Source organism: Hetaerina americana, unplaced genomic scaffold (genome assembly GCF_022747635.1).
Source record: "Hetaerina americana unplaced genomic scaffold, ioHetAmer1.1.p SCAF_679, whole genome shotgun sequence".
Taxonomy (NCBI): Eukaryota; Metazoa; Arthropoda; class Insecta; order Odonata; family Calopterygidae; genus Hetaerina; species Hetaerina americana.
This window is the reverse complement of record NW_027287293.1, coordinates 1-13,673: the sequence shown is the minus strand read 5'-3', so window position 1 is coordinate 13,673 and position 13,673 is coordinate 1. Positions and strand designations below refer to the sequence as shown.

The 13,673-nt window shown below is 34.9% G+C and overlaps 1 protein-coding gene across 1 annotated transcript; it reads left to right on the top strand.

Annotated features, from left to right (window-relative positions):
• Window positions 1-224: 224 nt before the first annotated feature.
• On the top strand, window positions 225-13,666 carry Alg12 (Alg12 alpha-1,6-mannosyltransferase; the record flags this gene model as incomplete). Its single annotated transcript, XM_071594706.1, has 9 exons — window positions 225-326; window positions 462-587; window positions 717-849; window positions 4,606-4,779; window positions 5,011-5,164; window positions 5,431-5,575; window positions 9,829-10,055; window positions 11,941-12,198; window positions 13,336-13,666. Coding segments are annotated over exons 1-9 (1,560 nt in total), but the record flags the coding sequence as incomplete, so codon positions are not given.
• Window positions 13,667-13,673: the final 7 nt, after the last annotated feature.

Below are 13,673 nucleotides of genomic sequence, written 5' to 3'. Positions count from 1 at the left end.
GGAGCTTAAAAATTATTTTGAAATAAAAAATGTACTAATACTGCTCAGTGTTCCTTAAGCGATAAATTATTTAAAATACCACTAACTTATTAAGTATTTTTTGTTGAAAACTCAAAAATACCTCTAAACAGTAGATAAACGCATTGTAACACATCTTGGTGCAACTATGGATCGCGCCTTCGAATATCAAACACGAATTTCAATACTCTTTTTTTGATATTGCACCCGTGGTTGCCATCTATTGTCGGAATTGTGAAATCAAATTTGCTTTCTGCTATGAATTAGTAGTTGTTAGTGTTAAAGAAAGTTTCTCGATGGAAAAACAAGTACAAGTCTTTAATATTAATATTTTTTATATCATTTGTTGTTTGATTAAAATTTATAAAGGATAATTTACGAATTTATTTCGAGAACAACCAGTATTTTTAATGGACCAGGGATTGTTTTTACGAAATTTTCAGATGGACCGGCTAACAATTTTGGTGGGCGCTATACACCTTTTTTATTCACCTTTTACCAAAGTGGAAGAAAGTTTTAATTTGCAAGCAATGCATGACATATTATACCACCGGTCAAATTTGACACAGGTAAGTTAACGTTGAAGTACATCTTAAAATCATGACAAGCTTGCTCTTGTGATTATGCTTAACATTTCTTGCATCGGTGGTTATATTAGTTGGTGATGAAATCTTCCATTCTCTCCACTTTGTTTTCAGTACGACCATCACGAATTTCCAGGAGTTGTACCTAGAACTTTCTTAGGACCTTTATTTTTGTCATTTTTGGCTTCTCCATTTGTAATGTTTTTTCATGTCCTTGGAGTGCGGAAATTCATATCACAGTACATAGGTATGTTGTCTAACATTTTAAACCTCAAATGAGGCATCCATTTGCTCGAATTCTAGGTATTGTTCAAGAGAGTCCAATGCAAATATTCAATTCAAGGATAATATTATTCATTTCTATGTAAGCGAATTTCCATCCAACGTCGTCTGGATATGCAATTTACTTGTAACCTGTTAATATTCCGGGAAAATTTCCTAAAATAAATTCATCATTTACTAATAGAAAATAACAGAAGTCGAGATGCTCGAGACTTTAAACATGCAAACATTATTCATCATGAAAATGATCATGGGGGAGTATATTCGTATGTGTAAAGACTGGATTATCCCAATTTTGGAAGTAAAACAATGTTTGCCATCATATTGCCATATCCTATGTTCTAATATTTTCAAGTATCACCGATACTTAAGATTTCGAAGAATGGCATAGGGAAGAAATAAGTATTCAAAAATGCCGAAAAGAACTTAATCATGCTTCAATTAGTTATAATTATATGTACATATCATAACATATAATTTTATACGTCAGAACTGCCAAATGACAGTGCATTATTAAGGAGATGCTTAAGCATGCATCGTTGAAACTAGTTATTTTATATCATATTCAGTTTAACGCGATTTTTACGCTTCACTTTTTCAATCACAGTTTAAAATTTTCTGCTGTGGCACTCTTCCTTTGTTTCATTCTTTGATATCACGTTCAGCTTAGCCCAGTTTTCCTCTCAGGCCTGCCTTGATGTGCATTGTTCCTGAATTTGTTTCTTCAGGAAGCAAGCACAGAAAACCTTTATTTTGTTGAGATGTTGTTGAAAAGGACACAAAGAACTTGATGGTCTTGTCACTGAGCCCATGATAGTGAAAACACCCTGTAACTAAAAATCAGGAATAGAATTTTGAAAAAAGATATTTTTTCAGTTGAGAATTACCTGCAATTTAATGGAACTGTTAAAACTACTGGGAATGCATCTCAGTCAGAAAAAAAATCTCACTCATCTAGTCATAAGAGTTGATTTTTGCTGAGAAATAATCTGTAATCTGCCGCCAACTTGTGGAATTTTTTTATAATTCCCTCCAGCATATCAGGTTTAAGTTGTAAGTCATTCTGTTGAACATGTTAAAGAAAAGAATTTGAGGCTATTCAGCTTCATTATCTGAAAATTACAGCTTATATTTCATGCTGTTTGCTTTGCCTTAAAGTAGAAAGGCAGAAGTATTGTTTTCTCCCATTTTTTAATTGTCATTAATCGGTGAGCTGAAAATAAGTATCAAGTAGCTAAGCATGTCATTCCAGATAGCCATAAATGATCAACAAATCGACCATTTTGCTCTTTAAAATTAGCCAAAATAATTTGAAATTTGTGCTACAGTTAAAAGAAATTCTGGATGGCACATTTTTCCTCAGCAACCACCATACTTTGGTGTGGAAGAGTAATTTTTTTTATGACCACTTGCCATTTTATCACAAAGCAATGAAAATAATGTTAATCCAAGGGATTTGATTTCATCTGATCTTATTGTTAAAACGCTTCTATTGTTGGTGACAGATATTTGGTAATCAGATTCTGTCTATCTATGCATTGGCGAGTCAAGTAGGCTTGTGGAGCCTGTTCTTTTATTTTGTTTGAACGCCCCTCTTTTTCTGACATCTAATGTTGCTTGATGCATACTCTCACATATCCAAATCCAACTCATAAGTATTTATAAAAGCATTAAATTCCAAAAGATGATGTCTGCAGAAATAATATGAGTAGTAAGTATTTCGCAGAAGAAAATCTTCATGATCAGTTCCTCATTCTTCAAATCTTACAAATTACAAAAGCTGAGCCAAGTTTGTAACATTGATGGATGTATCAAACTGGAGAGCTATATACAAGTACTTACTATGCTTGAATTTTTCAATCACAGTTTAAAATTTTCGGTTGTGGCACTCATTCTTTGTGCCATGGTATTATCAGAAAGGGACATTGAATCAAGGTGTTTGTTTGGCAGTTGACTCCTAAAACAGGAAGAAATAATATACTTCACAGTTGGCAAAATCGATTTACCCCTTATCGTCTGTGATTTTCCCCATTAAACTATTTTTAGACTAACTTTGAATGAATCTTCTACCAAATTGACATTAAACGTAGTTTAATAAATATTTATCCCCATTCTGGTCTTTGACTCATCTTCCTTTCATAAATAAATTTGTACCCTTGTGATGTAAACTATCATGCTTTGTTTTGATGTGACACTGATGGTTTCACACAGCCATTGGCTTATGTTTATAAACAAGTTATCAATTTCAGGAAGTTAGTGAAAAAATTATTTGCTTTGAGCAGGATTTAAACCCAGATCCCTCTTGCTTTCAGCAAACATCAGCAGATTGTTCCATTTAAATTACCATCTCGGTATCTCCCACAGTTATTTGAAGCTATGGGTTGGCTGATGGGCTATTTGTGAAGAAGTATGCCAGAAAACAGATGCCATGCTTAACAACGAGAAGCGCATTTGATATAATCGAAATACTTTCTATATTCACCCATCAATCCACTATGGTGGCCAGACAAAGAGAGAGAGGGGAATCAGCAACTGTCCTCAAGCATTCCATGGAAACAAAACACTTGAAACAACCATTAAAACGTAGTGATAGTATTTAGGGAAGGCGACCAACAGCTAAGGTCATTTGCATTATTAGGAATGGATAGGAAAGGATGAAGGGTGGAGAGAAACCTGGCTTCGGCATTAGCCTACTCTTAATGAAAAGCACCAAGGGGTCAGAAGCTTAATGTCCCATGCGACGGACGGCGTACTCACTCAAATTGCCTTCCACAAGGCACATCAAGTAGGGATCGAGATACCACTGAAAAATATTCTATGTCGCCGGGATCCAAACCCAGGCCCTCTGGATAAGAGGCCAATACGATAGCCACCGCACCATTTCGATCCCCCATAAAATAAAATTCTAGCCAAATCATGTACAGATGAGGGTAGCACACGCATATTTGAGGAGATGAAGAAGAAAGAGCATGGTTGTAGGATTATTGTATAATCACAAAGTTTAATGGTTAACAAGTTCATTACCTTACTAGTTCAGGATATTTAATGAAACATGATGTTGTGCAGGATTTAAACTGATTTCCAAAAATGTTCGCATTTGTTTCAAATATGTTCTCCTATTATCTTACCCGATTTTTTTTTTTTTTGACTTTTCATTAGTGTTTTGGGTCTCAACACAAGACTTATATACTGAGTTTTCTTTTTCTGGGCCTTTCCTTTTTGTAAAGTTATACCAGTAAGATGATATGCTTGACGAGATCCATTTATATTTCTTTCACTCTTACTCCTACCCCTGTGGCAATTACAGGGGCTTCTTATTAAGTCTTCTTAACATTGTTTCGTAGTTTCTCAATCAAGCCAGGGAATGTAGCATTTGAGTAACTGATTTAATCTTTAATTTCATTCTTCTCCTAATTGAATCTTTAGCTAAAGTAATTTTTTTTGCTATTGTTATCCAATTAATTCTTCTTCTCCTATGTTATTTCATTATTTTCTCCCATGTTTTTTGAAGTACCACTCTACATTTTCACTTCATTTGTGAACCCCTTTTCTGAGCACATTATGACAACTGGTGAGAATGTATTTTGTTTCACCTTGATAAACCCATGTATTTCATTGTCTTTATTCTCCTGATTTCCCTCTTCTAACCACCCTATCTGCTCTCTTTATGCATTATGACATCAGTGTAACCCTAGCTTGAACTCTTTCCATTTTTTTACAGTCAGAGCTGTTTTGGGACTTTGTGTATTGGCTGCCTTCCGAGAGTTGAGGAGAGCAGTCCATTCAATATTTGGTATAACAAAGGCAACATGGTTTCTTGCCATTACCCTGACACAGTACCACTTTATGTACTATTTAAGCCGTCCTTTGCCAAATATTTTGGCTCTTCCACTTGGTAATTATTCTACTTCAATTAATAACTGTCTTTCTGAGAAAACCAATTTTTATGTGTACATTTTTAATGAAAGGGAATTTTTGTTTTGGTTCACATGGAAAATTTTGCACATTTTAGCACAGAGCTTGATTGATGTCTTTTCTAACTCTTTTTAACTCATGTTTTATTGCTTTTATTGTAAATATTTTTGAATAAACTGATGTGTATCTATTTCTTTCATCATGGAAAAAGTTCTTCTTGCTCTTCAAAGTTGGCTTAAGCAGAACCATGGGAGATTTATTTATTTTTCTGCTGCTGCTATCATTATATTTCGTGCTGAACTAGCTATGTTTCTTGGAATAATTCTTCTAAGTGAAATTGCAACAAAGCAAATTAGCCCAATCAGGTAAATAATTGTTGTCATCTGTTGAACTTTCTAGAAATTGAATTTTTTCAAGTTGGGTTACAAAATTCTTAACAAATTAATGGTTATGACGATCAGTACGAAAAGAAATTGCAAGAATACCTTAATCTGGATTTTTTTTTTCAAATTAATATTCGTACAGCATTATTTTGCTCAGTTACACAGTGTATAATGCATTTAATATAATACCTATACTTGACACTTGCTTTGTTCCTTGTACTTTTCAATGCATATTGTCTTTATTTCAGTGCTCTTAAGCATGCCATCCCTGCTGGTGTTCTCTTCTTATCTCTATCATTTTTTGTGGATTCCATATTTTGGAAAAGACCAGTATGGCCTGAAGGTGAAGTCCTTTGGTTCAATTTGGTGCTAAACCGAAGTAATGAATGGGGAGTATCCTTAATGAAAATTAAATTTGAGACAGTTTAATTTGTTTATTCCATAACCTCAGAAGTGCTTACTCGTTTAGTTTGGTCAATATTGTGTATGTATTTTCAAAAGATGTGATGATGATGAAATTTTCGGAGATATTTTTCATAGACTGGTGAGCAGTAGCTATTTTGATTTCCATAGTCAGTGCATAACATTTCAAAGAATGGTTTGATTTTAGAATATTATTTGGTGGATTAATTAGTATCGTATGTACTAGGTATATGGTAGGTTCCTTTTCCATGTGGGTCGGGGAGATGGTTTCTGTAAGAGAATTGTAACTTTTTAGATGTACATACAGTTCTTAATTTCAAGGTAAAACAACCAACTGTTATAGGCTAATTTAAACCATGAAAGACTAGGTGAGCTAGCTAAGTATGTTCTATGTATGCCTTAAATATCCTTTTAATGTTTATTTGGCTTAGTAGTAATTATACAGTGAAAACCCGCTAAACAAGCATAATTCTTTCTGCAATCTTTCCCACTAAGCGAAACACTATTTTAGGGAAGCATATTATACCATTTAAATTAATGTAAATTATGATGTGTTCTATGGCAAAATAAATAAATTATGTGCCAGGTTTATTAAAAGAAAATTATTTATACGTTATTTAGGATCGTAAATCGCCTTCATCTTTTCTTCCACTGCAGAATGAACCAATGTGGAATGTGAATTCAGTTTGTAAAGAAACAAAGAAGAATAAAAATAATTAGTTTATTATGTATGACACATTCCTAATTCTGTTCTAATAGAAAGCTGTCGATCGAAATTGTTTTTTCCAGCACTTTAAAATTTTGTGAAAATGAAATATGGCATTATCATTAAATAAATTTGTAGTGCACATAGCCACTACCTTATAGGATGATCCTTCTCAATATATGTTGCAACAGTTTCCCATGACCTTTGCATCACATTTAGGGGGATTAACACTTCTTGAAGTGTTAAGTCCAAAACTCAGGACTCGGCTCGTGGAGTTTCTGAATGGTAAATAAGCATGGGTTTATTTTAAAATTGCTGCTTGCATTGGCACAAAATAGCAGGGTGAAACAGTATTTCATTGGCTTTTGGCCAACCAATGCATTCTCCTTTATTGTTATATAGGTTTGCTCAAGCATCTATTTCCAGGAGAGGCCGTCTCATAACGATTCAAACGATGTACACTGTACCTCACAATGCCGTGAATGCAGGTTAATTATTTATAATCTGAAAGCACCCAAGGCTTCCCTCAAATACTTCTTCAGCCATTGATAATCCTAATATCTTAATGAGGTCAGCAAAAATAACTTTTGCCTTTTCACAATTGATATGCTGATTAATAACATCACATTGCAATTACTTATTGTAAATCCATATGAGTAGCAACTTTTCAACATTGTTCAGCCATGCTCATGCTTTGTTCTTACTTTTCAATGATTTCAATTTTCATTTCTACGGTTAGATTTATTCTCTTAGGCCTGTCTTCTTATGGCTTTTTCTCTGGGTTATTGAACTTTGCACACAAAAATCTCAAATAATATGTCTGAACACAAGATTGTAAGAATTTGTCATTTTTAGCAACACCAAGATACTAGCAGAATGAGTGCTTAACACAAACTGAGGCAGCAAGCACTCAGTCATTACAGGAATTCCCTTCTCTTCATCACTCGTTACATGAAATGTTGCTTGTTGTGAGTCATTAAAAAAAAATATTTTTTACTCGATATGCAAATCACTCATTGTGCAAAGTTTTCGCTATGCAAGATTCCACTGTGTATGGTGATTCATCATCTTCTATAGGATAATTTCAGGTAAATTCCTTCTCATATATTCAGAAGTTGTAATCATCAAAATCCATTGATCCAAAGCCATGAATATGATGGATGATTTAAAATAAATTCAGAAACTATTGGCTGCCTTACGTTTTCATCATTTGTGTATGTTGCTGGAGGTCTTTGAATGTGATACCTAGGCTAGGGTATGTAATCTGGGTTTGATTCCCATAAGTAGCTGGCTCAATCGTTCTTCAGTTTGTTTACATTTTATAAATGGGGAATAAAGTATATGCTGTCCATTTATTCCCTTTTGACATAACTTGTATAGTTATATAATTGTGTGTCACTCCTTCACTTGTTTGAGATTATGAGATTTCCCAATTAATGGCAGTATTTGAGTCCTTCACCCATTCTCTTTTCCTTCTTACCTAACCAAACTCCTTAGGAAACTGTTTCTGGCTTTACTTGGTGAGTGTCTACCGACTAGTGTCTGTCAGATTAGTGTAAGTTTTGAGTGAACTCAAGAACTACACAATTATGTGCTTTTAAACACAAACATCACAAAATATCCTTGCCATATTACATATTGCTATAACTATTTCTTTAATTCTGTATAATTTCCACCTTTCTTAATTCCATCCGACATGCCTATTCTTTTCCTCATGCTATGCATTCCCTTGTTTATGAAATTTCCCCAAACAACCTTCTTTCCTTCCTTATGATGCCTTTTATTGTTAGCATGAATCTTTTGGAGAGAAAAATGATGGTTAATATTGAAATAGGAGTGCATAAACTTCAGCATGTTGAACAGTTTACTTATCTCGTAATTATTTTGGACCAAAATTGTCAAGGTAGTAGGGTCACAAAGAGAAGAATTGCCTTAGATGAAGAAACTTTCACGAGGAGGTCGGAATTGAGAACAGAATTTTTGAGTAAGGATGTTAATGATAGACTTTTTGAAATGTTGAATGGAATGTAGTTATGTGTGGCGTGGAAACGTGTACATTGAAGATAGGTGCAGATTGGAGGCTTTTGAAACGTGGTATAGAGAAGGATGGAGATAGGAAAGTGGACAGCTAGGAAATGCTAGGCAGAGTGAGGGAGGAGAGAAGATTATTGGGAGATGTACAAAGGTAGCAGGAAAGATGGATGCAGAGCATTTAGATTTGGAATGGGTTGTTGAGGACTGTGATAGAGGGGAGAACAGGAGGCAATGAGGAAGGAGTGACGAAAGGGTGGGAATTTTTGATGAAATGAAGGGAGGAAGAGTGTATGTGGAATTAAAGAGGGGGCTTATTGAAGTGTCAGATGTCAGGTTTTGTTGTGTTGGGACAGGCGAGGGAATGTATCATTGCCCCTTTGTGTAGGCTGTGTCCATCCATAACTTACCTTAAACGGTAGAATACCAAATAATATTATTATCTTCGGAACTGATGGGCTGGGCCAGGTTATTTGGAAGGGTGGCCAATAGCAAATAACTTTGGCAGAACCAACTAGGATGCTGTAGCCTGGGTCTGATCTCTTGTGAAAATTCATTCATTCCCTGTTCACTCCATGAATATGTATGCTACATTGCCAAACCTCCATTTGTTTAATTTTCCAGCATATATCAGAAAGCACAAGTGCTGATTGTCCATGGAGAATCAGAATGGGTATTCTTAGGCATTTGTAGAAGACAAAGATTTTCATTATCTCTTATGCTTTTTCATACTTATGTTGAGCATTTAGTGAGGGACTAATGGGGAATTCATAAAATCAGTTAGGTTTGCTGATAATCAAGCTGTGGTTAACCAGTCAGCCAAGGGATTACAAGTAGTGTTCCCACAGTGTGAATTATAATCATGCCGTTCCGGAATTTATAGCTGATCGTAATGTAATCAAACTGTTATCTCTCTGAATCTCCCAACATTTTCCACATGTACTAATGTCAATTGTGCTGTTAAATCCAGGTGTTAGTTGTAATTAAGCTATTTCTCCAGCAAAACTATCTTTTTCTACCTACAGTCATTCCCTTCTTCTAAACCGTACTCTCTGTATGATTTTAGCAAGATTTAATAGAGATCTGTAGAAAATACTCCGGTAATAACAGTTTTGTTGCGATTTTGTGGTAAAATTTTCGAGAAAGAGATTTCAGGAATATCTTTCTTACACTCATGAAAGCCAATAGTACAACAGAATCGATTTTTATTTTACAAAATAGGAACATATTAGAAACATATGTCCATGATTTTGGCCACTACCCAAATAGTATAGAATTTCCTGGCAAGTCTTTGGTGAAATTCCAATGCTTTATGCATGGATTATTATTATTATAACAATATCAGTTAATTTCATCATCAATAAATTCATGAAAGCACTTTGAATATCCAATGCCACTGTTTGTTGGCATTTACAAATTGTATATATGTGATAATATTTAACTATAATCTATTTGAATGTTATTATTCCTTAACATGTGCATTCAGACACATCCATTTTTCTGGTATTTCTATTCAGCCATTCCAAGAGGAATGGCATTTTCAATGTTCCTTGTTCCAATTGGAGCTTATTATGACCAAAGAGTTAGAAGAATAATCTTTCCTCCACTTCTCTTTGTTCTCCTGTACTCTTTACTACCTCACAAAGAACTACGGTTTATTATATATGTCTTCCCATTGCTTAACATTGCTGCTGCCTGTGCCTGCCATACGCTGTGAGTTTTTAAAAACTGAACCTAGCCGTTATTATTATATTATGTTTACTTTTACAGGGACCCATAGTTGTAGAGTATGTGATGAAAGGAATATCATTGATACATGTCCATTCTCAGAATAAGTTAAATGGCACTGCCTGATATAGAATACTTGGATTAATCTATTACTTATTAACTGCAATCAGCAGTTTTTTATACTGACCATGACAATTAGCCGAAAAGGAGTGGATATGTGTTACTGTTATCTATCAATTGTGTAAATTGAAAGAAATCAGTTACCTTGAGTGTTAATTAATTTGATATGGACTATCTCCAAAGTTAATCATATCTATATTACCCTCATGGTGGCATTTAGTTCATGACTGTACATGAATACACAAGATAAAGAGGTGTGTGCTATCATCTGGAATTTTGGTGAGGTTTACACAAAAGAATGCTCATGAAAAGGATGCATGATTGTGGTATTCCAGTTGGTAGAGTGTTGGACTACTGACCAAAGGGCCCTGGTTTGATTCCCAGTTATGTCTATGGGCACCCTCAGCTTAACCCCAAGCTGTGTGATTTTTCATGTACCAGATTTTCCTGAGAATCCATTAGCTGCACAGGGAAAAGAACTGGCCTCCCTACCCTGAAGCATGAATTTCACTTTCAATTTAACTTGGGTTTACTACTAGGTGAGCTCTAACCTATCAAATGGACCCTTGAGTTGATAACTGTGGTTTTTGGTTGTATAGTTTAAAAAGCAGTGAAATTATCTGCTTGTGAAAGAATACTTGGTCGTAGCTACCTCAGAACAATTTTATTTATATAATTTTGCATTTCATCAATGTTATTGAATGGAAAGTTACTGGGCTTTATTTTTCATCCTTGCACTAAATTATCCTATAACAAAGGTAAAAAGAGAATTTCTCACGAAATATATGAAAATGTTTCAAAAGTTTCCAAGTAAATGACAACCAAAGATATTTTTCATTTTGCCACAAAAAAATTAATGTGTCATTCAGGACATAAAAAATCACAGTAAACCTGGAAAAGAAGTGGATAACATTGTTGATTTTCGGGTGTCAATTCTTTGGTCTATTTCTACAATAGAAATGTAGGTATATGGGTCAAGTTTGTGCCAAGTGTCTTTTGGCTGAATAACATCTCCGATTTTACACACTGTGTCAATACTTACATTAAATTTATTGCAAGTCATATTCAGTAATTTAACCATTCATGCAAATGTTTAATTATCCTATCAAAACTATTACACTGCTTTGCTTCTCATTTAGTAATTGTTTACCTTTCAATTACCAAGAAAAACCTTTTTTTATTATAGGAGTTAAATTTATAATTGGTTTAGTTGATTTCTTTGTTTCTCAGTGTTAATCCATTATTCAATTACTGGGAAAAACCTTTTTTTCTAGTAATGAAAGTTAAATATGTATTTAATTAAATAGAGATAAGATGTGAAATTGTAACCATTATCATGGATCCTCATCACCACTTTTTCAGTCAGAAACACCTTTTAGTCCCCATGCGAGTTGTTCTGAAACATTCAAATTCCACCCATCTTAATGTCAATATTAGCCACTGTAAGGATTAAGATAACCTCATTTAGAGCATCTTTGGAAGAATTTGATCCTACCACAATAGACTGAGTATGTTCAAGGTGTTGAAGAAACGAAGTTGCTTGAGATATCTGTTGGAGTTTACAAACCTCCGACCTTCCTTCATACAACACTATTCAGTAATGGTTCCAGAAACATCAGCTGTAGCTCTTTGAAAAATATGACTAATATATGTTCATTATTGAATTGCAATTTTATTACTTTAATTGTATAAATGATAAATTGCCTCTCACAGTGTTTGGCCAAATATCATGCCAGTGATTTAATTTCAGGTGGGAAAATCGGGAAAAGTCTGGTTGGCATTCGTTTCTTGCACTGGGAGCCGGTTGTCATCTTTTAGCTAATGCTGCCTTTTCCGCCATGTTGCTGGGAATGGCTGGTTGTAATTATCCTGGTGGCACAGCTCTAACTCACCTTCATCGCATTGAAAGTGATATAACACCAGGCCTGCCCATGCCCTATGTTCATATAGATGTTTATGCCGCTCAAACAGGGGTTTCACGCTTCTTGGAGTGGAAGCCAGGCTGGAGGCAAGCATTTTTTTCAAGCAATCTCTTAGAATTTTTGTTAATTATATTCTTTGAATGAGTTAACTAAATCGATGTGATTAATTGAAAGGGTAATATTATTGATAATTGATTCATATATCTATGTGTGTACAAATTATTTATCCATGTGAAAGGCATTGTGATCGTAAATGAGGGAAGACTAACTTTGCAGATTCCACCGGAATTTTTCAAAGTCACCAAATGATGGTGTCTTGTAATGAAACCATGGAATGCCTGAGGCAGTGGCCTTATGTTGGAATCAAAAATTGAAACTTCAAACACTCTGATGGTCATTTGAAAAATTGAATGATATTAACTCTAACCCCTCACCATGGACACAGCCTTGATTTAGTGGAAATTCTTTTGGGTTCCTATTACGCAAAGAGCTCTGCTGGCTGAAGCAATGATGATTGCTCTTAAAAGGGTCGCTCTTGCCAGATAGGTGGAAGGGTAGGAGCCCAACTACAGGTAGTCCGTGCAGCATCTGTTCCTCAGTGAGATGACTGTAAAGGCATCTGACCCCCAATAGGGTGGCCATTAAGAGATGGTTTCACTTTAAAAAAGTATTCGGGTTTCCAGCAGCCCACCAATCTTGCTGACGCAGAGAAGTCTCTCGCGAGCCCTGAGTGGGTGTGAGTGCTTGAGACTAGAAAGGATCAATGCTATATAGTATATCCGAGTGAGAGAGTGCCTGATTTATTTGCATTTATTTTATTACGTGTGATTGATGGGCCGCTGGCGCAGAGATAATTCTCTTGCAAACCCTGACTTTAAAGTGCTTGTTAAGGGCGAGGGCCAATGCTATCTAGTACACCATAGCCAGAGCGTTTTTTGTTATCATATTTTGGTGTAATCGTTTTCTGTTCTAACTCACCAATATCATTTAATTTTTATTTAATTTTAATTAATTTTTTATTTAATTTTTCTTTTTCCTCTCTAATTCCCATAATATGAAACTATTATGTTTAGCAGATTTAAAATTCTACGAATTGATGGTGTTTCGGCCTCTAGAGCCTTGTACTTAGCCCTTGTCATAATTTTACCTTTCTGAGGTATTCATGTGAATTATTGGGAAATCATATACGGCTTTGACTTATAAAATTTTAATTCTCTTTTCAGATACAATAAGACTGAAAATCTTATGCCTGGAGGGCAAGATATGATGTCATTTACACATTTACTCATTGAAGCCAAGAGCAAATATTCACTTAAGTTAAAGCCCTATTCTAAAACTCACAGCATCTTGGATTCTGTAGATGGATTTTCTCAGGTGAACTTCAACTATAACAGTTTCCCACCGATAAGGATCCGCACGAGGCCACAAATATTTATCCTGAAGAGGAAATGGATTACCTTCCAAGAAGAAGAGGAGGAGGAGGAAGAAGAAGCAGAAGACATTGGATATGATGATTCAGACTCTGTGATAGAGGAATCTGTTGATGGCAGTGAAGTGGTGA